The 18,835-nt window shown below is 37.1% G+C and overlaps 2 protein-coding genes across 3 annotated transcripts; one reads left to right on the top strand and one right to left on the bottom strand.

Moving 5' to 3' along the window:
* Positions 1-548: 548 nt before the first annotated feature.
* LOC125659168 (uncharacterized) lies at positions 549-4,146 on the bottom strand. Its single transcript, XM_048890757.2, has 4 exons — positions 4,014-4,146; positions 1,614-1,684; positions 1,081-1,412; positions 549-626 (listed from the first exon to the last, which is right to left on the bottom strand). Exons 2-4 carry the CDS (start codon positions 1,681-1,683, stop codon positions 606-608), a joined length of 423 nt encoding a protein of 140 aa, XP_048746714.1. The 5' UTR covers position 1,684; positions 4,014-4,146; the 3' UTR covers positions 549-605.
* A 2,541-nt stretch (positions 4,147-6,687) lies between these two features.
* LOC130050307 (uncharacterized) lies at positions 6,688-18,828 on the top strand. 2 transcript variants are annotated; one of them, XM_056149995.1, is made up of 2 exons: positions 6,688-7,182; positions 16,301-18,828. In XM_056149995.1, the coding sequence occupies exons 1-2, from the start codon at positions 6,807-6,809 to the stop codon at positions 16,348-16,350; spliced, it is 426 nt and encodes a 141-aa protein (XP_056005970.1). In that variant the 5' UTR covers positions 6,688-6,806; the 3' UTR covers positions 16,351-18,828. The 2 variants fall into 2 exon arrangements, with proteins under 2 accessions (XP_056005970.1, XP_056005969.1); XM_056149994.1 differs by lacking the exon at positions 16,301-18,828 and adding an exon at positions 9,396-11,730.
* The last annotated feature ends 7 nt before the right edge of the window (positions 18,829-18,835 follow it).

The following is an 18,835-nucleotide window of genomic DNA, read 5'->3' as shown; positions in this document are numbered from 1 at the left end:
CACAAGGTATACAAAACAAAAGGTTGGGCAAACACGGACCGCTGGATATAAAATGCAACAGAGGTGGGATCAGGTACCCAATAGGAGTAAGCATTCCCTGTTGACCGGTCAAACCTGCCGTGGGCCCTATATCTTGATCAGGTAAATAGAGTAATCCGTAGTCAAAATCAGTGTGTCGTGAACGGCCTAGCAATCGGTATTAAACACCTCAGACAGCATTTGACCCAATGATAGGTCGTATTGGATATAATTTGTAATCAAGAATTATGCATAGCACGAACTTTTTCAACATCAACATTACAATACAGTAAATCATTAAAGGGTTTGGGTTTAGAGTGTGTCGGATACAGCTTAAGCAATGGAATGGGGGGAGTTCTGTTTCACGAGTCTCCTCCAATGTTGCTTCCATAAATGTCGTCCTTCAACCATTCCCAAAGGAAATGTATCATAAACATTATTTCAAAGCCCTACATCATATAATCATAACAATATATTTTATATTACATACAAACACACAGAGAGACAAATAGAAAGGAAAACTAGTGTAGTTGACAATAAATAAATTCATTTATTATTCTTGAAGAGCACAGTCAAAATTCGACATCTTAAAATGACTCGGATACTTTCTGAAAAAAAAAGTAATTAAAAAGTTTAATAAATTAATTTTGCATACTCCTATGTTGATTTTGAAATTATCAAATTCATGGAATTTACATATAAGCATTCTAATTTTCGAAAATTCTTGCACATATATTTTGTCAATCAGCATTACAACTTTTAGTGTTATACACGTCTTTTGATGAAACATGGTTTCTGTATATTGAAAACTCACGACATAAAACAATAACGAAAGAAAATATTTCAGACGAACGAAAAATGTTTTAAAAGACAAAATGGAAAACAATTCAAATTTGAAATATTTTCTTCGTCCTCAAAAAATGCAGTGAATGGGAAAAAGAAATGTACACCATTAATATCACAAATAGATATTGACACCCCCCCCCCCCTGGTACTTTGTAGACCACATAAAGTAAGATAAATATGATTTAGAAATTTTAATTAATTTGAAAATACTAATACCTCTGGTTTTACTAGCCCAAGGTCTTGACGACACTTCCGGTCGATTTCACGATGGTGGTTTTTAATCATCTCTTTGGGTTTCTGTTGCAGAGCAACATTGGCGTCTTCTGCACATTCTTTCACTTCAAAAACCCCTCCGCAACCTCGGAAAACCCACCACTCTTTGCTGTTGGCCCCAATACTGTATTTCTCTTCTGCAGGGTCGCATCTGTAGTACGAATATCGCTCTAGAAGCTTAACCGAATCGATGAAAGAGTTATTGAAGCGTGTCTCAATCACGTTCGGTTTCTTGAACATACTGTCGACACACAGTGCATACCTCGCACATTCCACTGCAAAATAGATAGATAGATATGTAAGTAGGTAGATTAGATAAATAGATATGTAAGTAGGTAGATTAGATAAATAGATATGATACATGTAGATAGACAACATTGTAATCATCTTCTAGCTGATTTTACAAACTAAAACGGGCAGGTATATAGAATTTTGAATTTTCCTTTAGGACGCGAAGAATAAAATGTATAACTTACATTGTGCTAAAGTTATGCATATTGTTGCTATGAAACAGAAGGCCACTGCAAATAATCCAGAATGGTTCATCCTGTGAAAGAAAAAGTGATGAATCTCATAAAGATCATAAACAATATAAAATTGAGAGTGGGGCAAATACGTACTCCTGGACAGACCAGAGGTGGGATGAGGTGCATGTACTTAGGAAGAGTAAGCATCCCTCGTAGATTAGACACACCCGACATGAGCCCTATATCTTGACAAGGTAAACGATTGATTGATTGAATATTGTTTAACATCCCTCTCGAGAATATTTCACTCATATGGAGACGTCACCACTGCTGGTGAAGGGCTGCAAAATTTAGGCCTATGCTCGGCGCTTATGGCCATTGAGCAGGGAGGGATCTTTATCATGCCACATCTGCTGTGACACGGGACCTCGGATTTTGCGGTCTCATCCGAAGGACCGGCCCATTTAGTCGCCTCATACGACAAGCAAGGGGTACTGAGGACCTATTCTAACCCGGATCCTCACGGGATTCCCAAAGTAATCCGTAGTCAAAATTAATATGTAAAGAACGGCCTAATAATTGGTATGAAATACGAAAGGCAGAATTTAACTTGATGAAACGCACATGTATTTGCAAATCAGATCATCATAACAACCATAACATTTTCGAAATGCTGACTTTAAAAGATACTGTTGAAACCCATGTAACACCGACTTATTTGTCAGTAGCCTGTCTCGATTAAGAAATTGATCATCGAATTGGTTGAGATATAAACTCCACATATAGGCGATACTTGAATATTGCTACATGTACATATATATTATAAATAAGGGAATCGACCGGAATAGAATTCAAACATAAAAGAGAAAAACGAGTATCATGTCTTTGACCACATTTTTAATTTACAAGTATAAATTGTTTTCATTGTTAACCTATTTTGCAGTGCACGTCAATATATGCATGGATACACAAGGAAATATTTATCACAAGTAGTTGGTCTCGCTGGTCTGGAAAAAATGTATTGCAAATTACTGACCAAAAGTAATATATTCACTGAATAATGATAATGATGAATTTTAACGAAATATATATTACACGTGCATTTTTAATCTGTACATTTTTATTGATATTCATAATTAAAAGTAATTTGCGGACGAAGAAATGCATGGATCACAATTGAATGGTATTCCATGTAAACTGAACTCTCACGTCAATGTCTTTTCGCTTCATGTGATGTTGTCAGAAATGATGTATTGAAATTTAGAGGATAGTCTTAAATACTTATTCTGTAAAGCACATGAACAGGGGTCAACACTTAATATCAATCAATGTATAACGCTGAATTTTGTAATTTAAAAAACCACGTCCTTGATTGTATGAAATCAATTACAAAAAGTCTATTAATTATCAGGTATGAATATATATTTTAACAAAGAGAAAGAAAAGGGTGTTTTGATTTGGATATATATCAGACCATCCTAATTCTAATCAATTTATAACAGACATAATAATTGTTATAACAAAGAGTTGGTATAATGTATACATGAGACATGAGAGAGAGAGAGAGAGAGAGAGAGAGAGAGAGAGAGAGAGAGAGAGAATCTAGTTTGGATGGTTTAAATAAATCATGGTTATATGTGTAAGAATATTTTGTAGAACATATGTTTATTGAACAGTGTCGTAATTGTCTCTTGTTGCTTCCGGCAAGCCAATAACATGGGTCATCGTACAATGTGGTATTATTGTGTTATGTTTACGTGATCGATAGAATAAGAATGATTCAGACTTTGTGTAGGATTTTTTAGTATCAACAAATTGACAGTTTTTATATAAAATTATTTTTTGTCTCTGGTTTTATTGTTGTAGGGCTTGAATCCTTTAAATCGACTTTTGGCTATCCGTGACAAAACCTTTTGTTATATTGAAAAGTACACGTATACCGGATTATTTCAGTTTATATCAATATGCTAAAATATGCTAAATAATTAATAAGCCTGAAAAGGACAGTGGATTTTACATACACGTGCATGTACGAACCAGCACCACTAAATTTGTTTTTACGATAATGGCTATTTCCATGGACATTGTAAACCTTTTGAATATCAGATACTCTTATTTTCCAGACTTGCTAATATTCAATATCTACTATCGGTAGACTTTGACTTCTAAATGAAAAATGAGCAATCTGTATTTAAATTGTCACCACATCAATGAAGACCAGACACGACAGAAAACTTAAACATTTGCAGGTCAACCTAAAATCACGAACTGATGGCTTCAATTCAAAGTGATGATAATGCGTGAAACCATGGCTATTGAAAAAAGTAACGTTATCATACCAAAAACACCAACATACTCCCAATATGTTGCTAACATCGTCAGTATGCAGTACCAAAGCATTCAACTTACCTCGCAGACGACTGCCTTATGTTAATATGGCTGTAGGCAATGACAGTTAAAAACAAAAGGAATCATGGGAGAAACGTTAGATGAGTCTTGTCACGAAGTCGCTCATGCATAGAATGCACGTCTCTCTTATACGTTTACCGTTTGACTGCAATCTGTATTTAAATCACACCAAACCGGAAACAAAGGACTAGACAGGTCCTTGCTGTAATAAGTCACATACTGATAATATGTGAAACATCGTATATCAAATAAAACAAGGGACCCACGGGCATTACCGGTCACCTGAGTATTGCTTAAAATATCACTAGTACCAAGGGCTATGAAATGTAGGGGGGCGGGGGAATTTTGTTCTGCATATCTGCTAAATTATACTATTCAGCTAAAGCATAAAACAAGATATGTTCTTAAAATTTGAATGTCCCCGAAAATGCCTATACTAATGGAAGACATTATATAATATAATATACATTTGTATATAACATTAAGACGATATGACAAATGGGGACCCGTCCTAGAGTAATAATCTAATAACTCCTTGCTTTTTGACAGAGAATACGTCCAAACAATTAACAAACAATATTCCAAACTAAACAGCAGTATATGATTCCGGTTTATGAACTCGATGATATTGGGTTGATTCCGGATAATGAATTCAAATCTTTGATAAAAGACCAGTTGTTTCTAGATGTTTTGTTGATGAAAATAATCTATATCACACTCTGCTAAAATACAAAAATGTAAAATAATCTATATCACACTCGGCTAAAATACAAAAATGTAAAATAGTCTATTTCACACTCTGCTAAAATACAAAAATGTAAAAGTCGTAGAGAAAAAGAGAATTAAGTGTGTTCATAAAACAAATTGAAGATAATAAAGATATTTTTTTTTTTTTTTTTTTTTTTTTTTTTTTTTGCATTTTTAAATTTTGCATTTTACCATTAAGAAAAATCTCTGCATATTGCATATATCATCAAATGATTTAGTGTGGTATCGATAGAATTTTAGATTTCACATTCATTACCCACTCCAACATATTCACAAACAAATAGTTCTACATGTATAAAATTTCAGTATAGGTAACATAGAGGTTTTTTGGTACATGAAAGGTGAAGATAACGAACAGTGATCGATCTCATAAATCCCATAAGCAATACAAAATAGAGAGTTGGGCAATATACATTTATATTGAATAAAACTCTTTGTAAGTTTTTCTATTAAAGAGAGAAAAACAAACTGTAATATTCAGTGTACAAAATATAAATGCATATATATACACATGTATTTGGATAAAATGATTAAATTCTACATTGGTGTGGTTCAAAAATGTTTTTTCCAGGTTGTCCATTGGTTTTCAGACGATTTGATATTTGACTTTCAATGCAGTATTTTGTTCTGAAATGAAAAAGTAAGGTTAAGATGTTATTTTTACATAAGCATGACAAATATATACTGCTTAGCATATGATACAATTAAGTTTTCTACTCTATAATTCTGATTCAGTGACCATTCACTCAAATAATAACAATGGCATTAACTCTAACTCTAATAGAGATTGTTCTGTAAATATGCAAATTCACTCAAATAATATCAATAGCATTAAGTCCAACTCTAATAGAGATTGTTCTGTAAATATCTTCAAAGCAAGTGGCGTGATTTCCTCACAAAAAACCAAAATATGCAGAATAGTTTTTACTTTAGTGTACAAATTGCAGTTGTCAGTAGTTTTAAAAAATGAAGAATTGGCAGACGATTGGCATTAGTTTGGAAGATACAGAAAAGCAATTAGAAATGTTAAGAGCAGATACACACATATTATATGTAAACTAAAGGAGCAATGATCAAATTGAAAGCAAAATAAATAGACAAGGGAGATTCATTGATTAAATGCTGTTTAAAGTCCCTATCATGAATATTTCACTAATGTGGAGACGTCACCATTGCCGGTGAAGGGCTGCACAATTTGGCCTATGCTCGGCGTATATGACCATGGAGCAGGGAGGGCTCTTTATTGTGCCACACCTGCTGTGACACGGGACCTCGGGTTTTGCGAAGGAGAAACACCTACAAAATATTTTTGCAATTTAGAGAAAAGACATTTTACAAACAAAATAATTCAGCGAGTAGAAAGAGAAAATGGAAAAGTAATTGCAAATCAGATGAGGTATCGTAGGAAGTATGTAACTATTATGAAAATTTACATGAAAATAAAACACCTGTAGGAAATCTACGTGAATGGGAAAATTAATCATTTTAAAATTTTACTAAATTGTCATTAGAAGAAAATTTAAAGGGGGATTACATAATCAAGAAGCAACAAATGCAATTAAAAAAAAACGAAAAATAGTACTAGTCCAGGAAGTGATGGTTTCACAAAATAGTACTAGTCCAGGAAGTGATGGTTTCACAACTGAATTTTTTTATTTTTTTAAAACCTCAGAATTTTTGTAATAAGGCATTACATCTGGTTTTAAAGGGGGAGCTGTCAAATACACATAAACAAGGGATCACTTCATGTACGTGTTTACAAAAACCAAACAAACCAAACAAGTTTTAAAGAATTGGCGTGCTACAACATTACTCAATACAGTTTATAAGAGAGGGACTAAGTGAATCAAGTCAGTTCGTCCGAAAATAATCAATGGAGACCAAACAGCATTTACATCAGGAAGAGACATTTCAGAAAATAATCGAGATTATTTGAGTTTATATCAAATAGTCCGTATTAATTTTGATACACCCTGTACGTCGGGTCTACGTGACTTTAGTGGCTCTTGGTACAAGTTAATTTGTATGCACTACGTCACACTCGGTACTCCCTGTGATCGGACCCATCATTACATTTTTTCCAACCGAAGCAGCATCAACGTGGTTCTTATCTTGAGGCGGAAACGAAGCACGTGGCTGAATTTTTTCTCCCCCTTTAGGTTTCATCTTGACATTTTTCCTGTATTCGGAATGCCACCACGAAAACGAGCGGCGACCCAGAGATCCCCGGCCAGGGGGATCGGGAAAAAACGTAACCGCCGGACACCAGTTCAACTCCGGGAACGAAGCCCACCTCGCACCGCCACATCTTGGACGGATCGACAAGCCCCGGCAGAGGGGCAGTCACAGCCCCCTGAGGAGGCCCCTCAATTTCCAATGGATAGTACACCGGATAACCCGGGTGAGTCTTGCAATTTTTTGTTGGGCCAAGCGGCCTATTTACCCTTACCTTGTCAAATCACATCTACATGCGATGATATCGGTAGTCATGTCCCGCTTAAATTCAAGCAAAAAATATGGGAGGGTTTTTTTATTGATCTGTCTGTCCTACTCAAATCGGCTACGGAATTGGAGCAGTTTGAGTCCCATGGGGATTTACAACTTGTCAATGGCAAGCTATGCGTAGTCAAGCGCCAACTAAACTCCTTCTTGACCATAGAAAAGTGGACATCAGCTTTCATGATTTACATGAGCATCGTTCTTCAACACAGCCAAACGGCTCAAGAAATGCTCAAGTACATGCGAAACATTAGGCTTGCAGCTAATCGTTCACCAAATTGGCACAAGTATGACGAGCAATTCCGGCTCCGTAAAGCCTCCAACCCTGCTATGTCTTGGGGTGAAATTCACAGCGAATTTTGGTTGATGTACATAAACCAATCAAATGTCACTACCCAACAGTCGGCCCAGGCCAAGTTTAAACCTCAGGCATCAACCAACTCCTTTAATACTACGTCGGTAGGCCATGCATCACAAAACCAAATAAAATTTTGTAATTCGTACAACTCTGGTAAATCCTGTAATTTTTTCCCTAGATGCCGCTACAGTCATTCATGCAGTCAGTGCAGAGGGAAACACCCTAGAGTCAACTGCAGGAATTAAAACCCTGCATTCTTTGGGGCACAGTCCTATTCTACTGCAGCCCCTCAAAAAGCACCTGCAAGGCTACCAACATGCAAAATTTCTCTTAGACGGTTTTACTTTTGGTTTTAGACTTCAGTACTTGGGTCCGAGGGGGGCGAGATTAAGTAAAAACCTCTCAAGTCTTCATTCTAACCTATCAGTAGCATGCACAAAAATCAACAAAGAGTTGTTGCTTAACCGGGTGGCTGGGCCTTTTTCCCAACCCCCTTTTATAAACCTCAAAGTCTCCCCACTGGGTTTAGTTCCCAAAAAGGATGGAGATATGAGGCATCATACATCATCTCTCATATCCTCAAGACAATTCAGTTAATTTTTTTATCGATTCCACAGCCTGTTCTGTTAATTATTCAACCTTAGATGAGGCAGCAGTCATTATTGCTAAGCTAGGGCCAGGCGCCCTTCTGGCCAAGTCTGACATCAAGTCTGCCTTTCGTCTTTTACCAATATCCCCTGCTGATTTCGACCTCCTTGGTTTTAAGTTCCAAGGTCATTTCTATTTTGACAAAATGGTCCCTTTTGGCTCTTCTATTAGCTGTGCCTTGTGGGAGAAATTTGCTACCTTTTTACACTGGCTTATTCAACGGCACACAGGCAATGAATTCATCCTGCATTATTTAGACGATTTTCTATTTTGCAGTCGTAAATCTTCCCCAGTCTGTCAACACACACTAGACAAATTTAAGTTTCTCTGTCAGGATCTAGGGGTACCAATTGCAGAAGAGAAAACCGTTGAACCAACTACATCTCTCGTATTTCTAGGTATTCAAATTGATACCCAGAGCATGACCATGGCCCTACCATTAGATAAGTTAATCACTTAAGGCAAGTTATTAATTCTTTTCTGGCTGCCCAAAAGTCAGCTTACGGGACCTTCAATCATTAATTGGTTCACTAAATTTTGCCTGTAGGGTGGTATCCCCAGGACGCGCCTTTTGTCGACGCCTCATCAATGCTACAATTGGCATTACTAAACCTCATCATAGAGTTAAGCTCAATCACAACATTAAGCAAGATCTTCGTATTTGGCAAGTTTTTCTTCAGTCTTTTAATGGTGTCTCGGTTATCAACCGCCCCTTTCTAGATAGTCAAACCATTCAGCTTTTCACAGATAGCGCTGGGGGCAACCATGGTGGTTTCGGTATCTATTTCGGGGGTAGGTGGGCCCATGGTTCCTGGCCACCCGCCTGGTTTGAATTGGGCATCACCAGGGACATGACATTTCTGGAACTCTTTCCAGTTTCAGTAGCCATCACTTTGTGGTGCCATCGGTTCCAAAATTCTCAACTTCTTTTTCACATTGACAATTCTGCTGTAGTACAGGTACTCAATACCTTTACTTCTAAATCCCACAGAGTCATGGGTGTAATCAGACATTTAGTGCTACTATTACTACAATACAATATTCAGCTAAAAGCCACTTACATCAACACTAAGGCCAATCACATTGCGGATGCATTGTCTCGTTCGCAGTGGGCCCGTTTTCGAAGACTTGCACCAGAGGCAGACCAGTGGCCTACACCACTACCAGCCCACATATGGGACTTATAGAGCAGGAAACATCAAGACTTCTTGACAGGTCACTGGCTCACAACACTCACTTGGCATACAATACAGCTTTAACCAAGTTTAAACAGTTTACTTTACTGTATGGTTTCACTAGCACATGGCCTGTCCCTGTCGATCAGCTGCTGCATTACATTGCTTACTTGTCACTAAATCAGCTTACATATAGGACCATCTGTTTGCACTTGAGTGCAATTGCTTATCAACATAAAATCCAGGGTTTCCAAGATACTACTAAAGCATTCATTATCACAAAAGCCCTGGAAGGTGTCAAGCGATCTGTAGGCGTCAACCAAGATATCAGACTTCCTATATCATACCAATTATTTGTTAAAATCATTCATGCCTTAACATCAGTATGTCGCTCGCCTTTTGAATCATGTCTTTTTTCAGCAGCCTTTTCATTGGCATTTTACGGTTTGCTCAAAGTCAGTGAAATTTTTGTCATTGCTGAGTTCACAAGTTTCTCAAAACCAGCTAGGTCAAGTGTCAATAATTTTACATAGGTCCAAGACTAACCAAACCGGCAAACCCCTAGTTTGTCAAATTACCAAACTTCCGGACACCAATTTCTGTCCAACACTACCAATTAAGGCATATTTACAGCTTAGGCCCCCCCATTCTAATACATTGCTCGTTCATGCGGATGGCACTCCTATGACACGTTTTCAGTTCCAGGCAGTCCTTCAAAGGGCTCTGTCATTCCTTCAACAATCTGGCCATTTCAGGTCACACAGTTTCCGTATTGGCATGGCAACTGAATTAGCAAATCGGGGATATTCACATACTTACATCCAGCAACAGGGTAGGTGGAAGTCCAACGCTTTCTTAGCATACATTCGACCTCATTAGTTTATTCTCCACACACACACACTCAATTCATGCATAGCACTGAGGTATTTCAGTTATACTCATTGCTACTCTAAAGTAATACAACACAAGTATTACAGGTAAAACTATTTGGATTGTTGGGTCATCGATCCCATATTGGGCTGGCATTGCAGCACAAGACAGACCAGGAGGGTGCAACCTCAACTTGCAGGCCAACATCACCTGGAAAGGTTTCAGAGGACTCAGATGGGACCAGTTGGAGGACAACCTCAACAATTTATTACTGGAGCACAATCATAAACCCCCTGAATTTTTACTCATTCACTTAGGATCCAATGATTTAACCACTGAGCATGCCACATCAAAAACTTTTAAAGAAGATGCACAATGTACCTTGTTACGATTCAATGCGCTCTGGCCAAATACAACCCTTATCTGGTCAGCTATCCTACCTCGAAGATATTGGCATTTTGCCGCACTTGATGCTGGTCCCAAAATTAACAAAAAAAGGATAAGAATTAATAGCTGCATGAAAAAATTCATGGCTAACCAGGTAAGAGGTCTGTACATTGGACACGACCATGTCATCAAGGCTACTGAGATTGAGTTGTTCCGAACAGATGGCACTCACCTGTCGGATTTGGGAAATCAATTATTTCTCAACAATATTCAAGCGGCCTTGGAATATTTTTTCAAACGTCAAGGCGTTTCTTACCCCCCACACAAGTGATTTAACATTTCATGCTTGGTGCTGTTATCATGTGTGCATTCTGTAATTTACGAAACTCTAGGTTCAAGTACTGTGGTTTGGTCATGACTTATTCTTATCCATGTAATTCTTATTGTATGTTTCACTCAGTTTTTGGTTCATGCTACTTGTTTTTGTGGGGGACATTGTTCCAATGTCTGTGGCCGAACTGGGGAGTCGGTAATGGTATGTGATGACGGTTTCAGCTCCAAAACCTGGTTGTTTCCCCCACCTGCTTCTAAAGCAGGGGGCAATTTACAGTACTATAAGTTGTAAAAGTTCAAACAAGTCAATGAATAGTGGGGCCACCACCGGGGACGGTTGGGGCCACATCCACCTCACTTCAGTGAGGGGATGCTACAGTCTGATGCATGTTAAGGGCTTATGTCCAACATGATAATGTACATACCAGGTAGCACTGCAGGAGACAGGGTGAGAAGGGCGGGTCTCGCTTACCTCCTTAGAACGCTGGCGTCCGTTCAGGTCTGGGCACTGAATGTTTTACTCGGGCCCCCAGTGTACCCCTTACAAGTTAAGTTAAACTGGCTCACTGGGCGACTCCCCAGTTACCCCACAAAATGTTTTCACATGCGGCCGGTATTGTCCATTTTTAGTATATCCCGAATGTACCATTGCTGTTATATCAATAAATTGTAAAACGTTGCTTGTGTCTTTCATTCACTGCAATGAGTCTGATACTGTTATTACTGCCAGTTTGTTTTTTTGTTGGAGTTTATCCATTAGGTGGATTCTTTAACTTATTTGTGACGTAATGAATTACACCCAGGTTAAGTTTCATGAGGATTCGGATTTGAATAGGTCCCTTGCTTGTCATAGGAGGCGACTACATGTAAATGGGGCGGTCCTGTGGATGAGACTGCAAAATCCGAGGTGAACCTATTATCAAGTCTATCACAGTATTTTACAACAATATATTGACAACAATAAACCAGGTGGTTTAAAAACACGCATGGTCATAGACAGGGGGTCCGATCTCCCCTTATTTGTTTTTATTATGTGTAGAAATACTTGCAATATAACTGAAAGGTAATGTAAAAGTAAAAGGTATTTAAATAGATAATATCATTCATTTAACTTTGAAGACATATCTGATCTAACTGTCAATTACATAGTTAAAGCCAAGTGGTATGGGATGGTAGAAAGAGGTATTCATACCGATTGTTAGGCCGTTCTTGGCGTTCCTGATCAAGATGTAGGGCTCACGTCGGGTGTGACCGGTCGACAGGGGATGCTTACTCCTCCTAGGCACCTGATCCCACCTCTGGTGTGTCCAGGGGTCCGTGTTTGCCCAACTATCTATTTTGTATTGCTTGTAGGAGTTATGAGATTGATCACTGTTCGTTATCTTCACCTTGCATTCAGTAGAAAGATGAGGGAAAGAAAGGTGAAGATAACGAACAGCGATCAATCTCGTAACTCCTATAAACAATACAAAATAGAAAGTTGTGCAAACACGGACCCCTGGGTATACTAGTGGGATCAGGTCACACCCGACGTGAGCCCTATATCTTGATCAGGTTTACGGAGGTATCCGTAGTCAAAATCAGTGTGCCAAGAACGGTCTAACAATCGGTATGAAACACGGCAGACAGCATTGGACCCAATGATAGGTTGTATATTGGCAAACTAGATTGTTATAACTACCATAGAATATGCGAAATGCTGACTTTAAACGAGACTGTTGAAACCCCTGCACCATCAACTTGTTTGTCAGTAGCCTGTCTCGATTTAAAAACTGATCATACGCTGAACTAGCTCTTGTGTATCGAATCATTTGGGAGATATAAACACCATATACTTGTGATAATGGAAGATAAGGGATTGATATGAGGCAATAATAAATTCAAGGTTCTTGGAATGGAATTCGATGCTTATTTTGGTAAAACAGTGAAAATAAATTTTGATTTAAAAAAATCTTGCTATTCAAAATCTTTTGAAAAATTGTGAAAGAAGTATCCTTACTCCTATTGGGCATATAACAGTAATTAAATATTCAGCAATTTCCAAACTGATACACTTAAGCTTGTTTATGTCATTACCCAATCCATCCAAAGACATTATTGCTAAGTCAAATCAAACTTTTTTTTATGGAAATGTCCACTGGCAAAAGTTAAAAATTAGTCGTCACACAAGAATATGAGAAAGGTGGATTAAATATGATAAATATTGAAAACTTTATTGCAAGATTTAAGAATTCAAAGGATTAAAAACAATTTTCTTAGATACAGCCAAGTGACAGTCCATTATAGGAGTAGAAGTTGACTTTAGCAATGCTATTAAATACTCTTCGTTATCATCACCTTTCATTTGGACCATTATATGCTTTTCAAAAACTTGAGAAATCAATGAATATGTTTTTGAGGGATGTAATTAAATCCTGGAAACGATTGGGTTTTTTTTTTGGGGGGGGGGGGATCTTCTAAACTTATGGTTAATAGTGTTTTGTTATACAATGAAAACATAAAGGTAAATAGATAAACTATCTATATGAGAGAATGTTATGATTGATTGATTATTGTTTAACGTCCCTCTCGAGAATACTTCACCTATATGGAGACGTCACCACTGCCGGTGAAGGGCTGCAAAATTTAGGCCTATGCTCGGCGCTTATGACCTTTGAGCAGGGAGGGATCTTTATCGTGCCAAACCTGCTGTGACACAGGACCTCGGTTTTTGCGGTCTCATCCGAAGGACCACCCCATTTAGTCGCCTCTTACGACAAGCAAAGGGGTACTGAGGACCTATTCTAATCCGGATCCATTAAACACATTATCAGATGAGAATGGTGGCATCATGAATTGTACTTAATTCATAGAGTGAAACCTCGTTTTTTGGAATATGACAAGCATTGAAGAAAGCAATGAGGGTTAATGGAATAAACCTGTCTATAAATTTCAAAAACCTACTAATCCTTTACATATAGCCCTTTCATATATTTTAAAAAGAACAAGAGAAACCGATTCCGAATTAAATCCCACAGGTCCTAAAAAGTAGGATAAACAATTCATATCTCTCAGGAAGATTGGAATACAATTAATAAAAATGATTTTACTATCACAAAGGATAAAAAATTACAATGGATTCACTATCTTATCAATCATAAAATCTTAGTCAGAAATGAATATTTTATTAAAATAAAGAATATAGACAATGGTGTATGTACATGTGCATTTTGTGCAAAAGAAAAAAATCAGTAGAATATGTTTAGTATGACTGTGAAAATGTTTTATTTTTAAGAATGTGTAGTCCTGGTTTAGGGATGTTTTTATTTAGTAACAACTTTGTGATTGGGTTGTTCAGGAAATGCAATGATCAATTTAATTGATTATCATTTTAACTCAGAATATCTGATACAATTTCCTCTTTGGTTATCTTTTGAATAGGTTTCCCTAAAAAGAAAACAAATGAATCTTTATAAATTTATACATGTATATTTTATACATAAAAAGTCAAAAACATACATAAAAAATTCAAAAACATACATATGTAAATCTTATACGCTACCAATTTTTAATTACAGAGTAAGTGATGTTTGCAAAATCCCAACAAATTCACAGCATATACCCTAAATGACGTCCTCTACTAGCAGAAACAATGTTCAGTTGGTGTGTGAAATTTCTGAAAACAGTCTCAGCTGAAATCCTCCGCTTTTATTTCCGAATTTGAGTTCTGCTACAGAGTCTTACAGAGGATTGTATACCCAATCTTTCAGATACCCCCATAAAAAGAAATCGAGTGGGTTCAGGTCAGGGGAATGAGAGGAGGAGGTCATACATTTGGGGTTTTCAATGAAGTTTCCATCAAATGTACATGTACATTTAAAAATTCCACATTTGTATGAGATTAGATTCCTCTAGTTGGAATAACGTAGCCCTCGTGGGTTTGTATACGCCTGTTGAAGACGTATTGTCAGAATGGATTAAAATTAAAAGAGGAATATTAAAATCCCGCATTAGATATATTAAAACAAACGTACGTATCATCTATCCTTCGTGTTTAGTAAACCTGAAGTGATAAAAGAATTAGATAGGTTACATGAGTAATATGTTTTGGTTCCAGCTGACAAAGCATGTAACAACATTGTCTTTATTTGTAAGGCTCATTATTACAACTGTATTTAAACGAACTTGGCATTAATTCTATTTTGGTAATTGTACTTATACTCCAACTGCCCTTTCAGAAGACGAAATTCTTCAAAAACATACTTTAGTTTTAGATTGATGCACCTGATCCCACCTCTGGTGTGTCCAGGGGTCCGTGTTTGCCCAACTATCTATTTTGTATTGCTTGTGGGAGTTATGAGGTTGATCGCTGTTCGTTATCTTCACCTTACACATTTAATATTCCAGTCAATGGGTCGAGTGAATATGAGTTGCCGTACCTATACTGGATTCACAAACTTCATAAAAACCCTTACAAACAAAGATACATTACTGGATCCAGTAAATGTTCTACCAAGCCCCTATCTTTGTTCCTCGCGAACATATTATCAGCTATGAAGGAGAAACTTCAAACGTACTGTGCGTCTACATATGCCAGAAGTGGTATCAATCAAATGTGGATTCTAACAAATTCTAAAAAACTTTTACTAAACTTGAAATCGCAAAACATTTCTCAAATCAACATCAAAACGTGTGACTTTTCAACACTTTACACGGCCATTCCTCACGATGAATTAAATACTAGACTTTTTGATATCATAGACAGTTGCTTCTTCAACAAAAATGGAAAAAGCAAATATTCATATCTAGTGATCAGTCATCCAAAAAATTACTTTGTTAAACGCCACTCTGATTCCACGCACAAGTACTCTGAAGTTAAAATAAAAAATATGCTAGAGTTCCTCATTGACAATATCTTCGTGGTCTTTGGTGATCAGGTCTTCCAACAGTCTGTTGGAATCCCCATGGGCACGAATTGTACTAATTTGTTAGCTGACCTGTTTTTATATTCCTATGAAGCAGAATGTATTCAGAAACTTCTACGTGAGAGGAAATAATTTCTTGCTGTAGCTTTCAATTCGACATTTAGATGTATCGACAACGTATTATCTATTAACAATAATGATTTTCATTCATATGTCGATTCGATATATCCCAGTGAACTCGAAATGAAAACCATCACAGTGTTCTCTCATCATGGTGATCAATATACCAAGTTGTAACATCATGACTGACTCGCTGTGAATAATTCAGTGTCCATCTCTTTACAGAAATTGAAGAAGGATTTAGCCTTAACAAAGATGGAAAAGAAAAGAATTGAGAAGATCCTTATTAAGGAGGCTAGATCCCCAGAAGTGACGGATGACGAGGAACCAACACATCGAAAGGTCCTGGCAACAGGCAATACTTCCAAGGAGCGTGACGGAAGTGACAAAGACAGCACCCCCTGATAACATTCCAGACTTACGGTTGGGTTTGCATCCTGCCTACAACGTTTCCTACTAAGTGATACTATGAACTAGATCTTGAAAAATAATAAGCATCTTCCTCTCATCATTGTCAAACATACGACGTTACAATATCCCAGATCTATGGTTTGTCTGTATTCTGCCTGTGAAGTGTTTCTACTAAGTAATACTGCAACCCCGATCTTGAAAAGCAATACGCTATTCCTCTCATCATGGTAATCAAACGTACAAAGTTGCAATATCCTGTAGCTTATGGTTTGGTCTGTATCCTGCCTACAATGTTTTTGTTACTAAGTGATACTACGACCTTTGAACTCTGATCCTAAAAAACAATAGGTATCTTCCTCTCATCATTATGATCAAATGTATCAAGTTACAAAATCCTAGAGCTTAATGTTCGGTCTGTATCTTGCCCACAATGTCCGTACGGAGAGACGGACGACGCCATACCATAATGAAAAATGAAATTAAAGATAACGAAAAGTGATCAATCTCATAACTCCTATAAGCAATACAAAATAGAGAGTTGGGCAAACACGGACCCCTGGATACACCAGAGGTGGGATCCGGTGCTTAGGAGGAGTAAGCATCCTCTGTCGACCGGTCACACCCGCCGTGAGCCCTATATCTTGATCAAGTAAACGTACAATCGGTATGAAACATGTCGGACAGCATTTGACCCAATCATAGGTTGTATTGGCAAACTAGATCGTTATAACGACCATAGAATTTGCGAAATGCTGATTTTAAAAGAAACTATTGGAACCCCTGCACCATCAACTTGTTTGTCAGTAGCCTGCTTTGAATTAAAAACTGCCCATACGCAGAACAAGCTCTTGCGTGGGAGATTTAGTGTAGGTATAGTTTTGTTGTTTTGTTATTATCCTCTGTTAATATTAGCCACCTTATGTAATTCTTTTTGTTTGTCCCAAAGAATGGACAGGTCGACCCGAAAATTTGACAATCTGGTTGTTCGTGTCGTTGGTATTTTAGTGCTTTATATAGTTTTTTTTGTATTTGACCTTGTGTCCACATTGTGGATCTGACACTTCTAGTTATCGGGTGTTGTTGGAACTTAGTGCTTAAATATATATATATATATATAGAGAGAGAGAGAGAGAGAGAGAGAGAGAGAGAGAGAGGGAGGATATCTCTATTGCGTGTTTTGATATTTCAAGCCTCGCGAATAAATACACCATATCAACGAGTTGGATAAACCAAATATCAAAATACGCAATTGTAGATGTTCTATTTATCCCATGCGTCTTCTTTTCTCTTAATTTTGAGATGGTCCCCAGTATGGTAGAAACAGCTGATAGAATTTGTTTTAAATATGTTACTCAGACGTCGTGCTTAATATGTCTACCTTACGTGGGGAAAAATAGTGCGCTTATGAACCATTGATATACAGTAGAAAAAGGCAATTTTATAAAAGATACCATGGATGAAAATTGTTTTAGAAGGGATTATAGTTTATAATAAATAATGGTTTTGCCATTCCAACAAAGTGACAACTATTGACCGAGTATTCATTTTTTGACGTAGGCCTGACCTTCTGATAAAAGTTTGATGTCGTCGTCGTTTTGAAATAAACATGTGTAATAACGATCAATGAAAGTAATATTTTAATGCAGCGTTATTAGAATGTTCAACAGTTTACAATGAAAAGTAGAAGTGTTTGTGCATTTGGATTTTATTTACGTAGTTTTTTTGGATCTGAGGGCGAGAGGAAATCCTGGGGCACTTGAAATAGGCCTAGCCTAGTAAGTAAAGCTGTTGAGATTTGTTGCATTCAATATGCTCCAGAAAAAAGAGACTGTGCTTGTGAATACTTGGTACCGCGGCATGTCGAGGTACTTTCGATTAGGCTTGTCCAGTAGGCGGTCGATTCCTTGTCGATGATCATAATGTGCACATATTTTTGTTTTCTGATCGTAATTTTTGAGTAGTTACAGACCGAGTTGTCATTTTTGTGGCCGATAACTTGCATTATATGTCAGTGGGGCAACATCATTTTAATTTTGCTATTAAAAAATTCTAAATAAATACAGAATAACAAGTTTTACGCTTTATGTCATGCATGGATATGCATAAACACAGAAAAAATGTCATCCAAGCGGGAACAGTTTCAAAAATAGTTCGGACCGGAAGTGCTTTATCAAACGGGCGTATGATAAAGTTAATGCTCTATCTCACTTTCAATATACACCACACGTATGAGATAAATATATATATTGTTATATACAATATGAATATACATAAAGATTAACCTTATTGTTTGTTTGTACTTGCAATTCGCAGAAGTAAAATTATTTGGAAAAATAGTATTTCATGATA

This window comes from Ostrea edulis, chromosome 9, assembly GCF_947568905.1.
Source record: "Ostrea edulis chromosome 9, xbOstEdul1.1, whole genome shotgun sequence".
NCBI lineage: Eukaryota > Metazoa > Mollusca > Bivalvia > Ostreida > Ostreidae > Ostrea > Ostrea edulis.
This window is presented reverse-complemented; position numbering and strand designations above follow the sequence as displayed.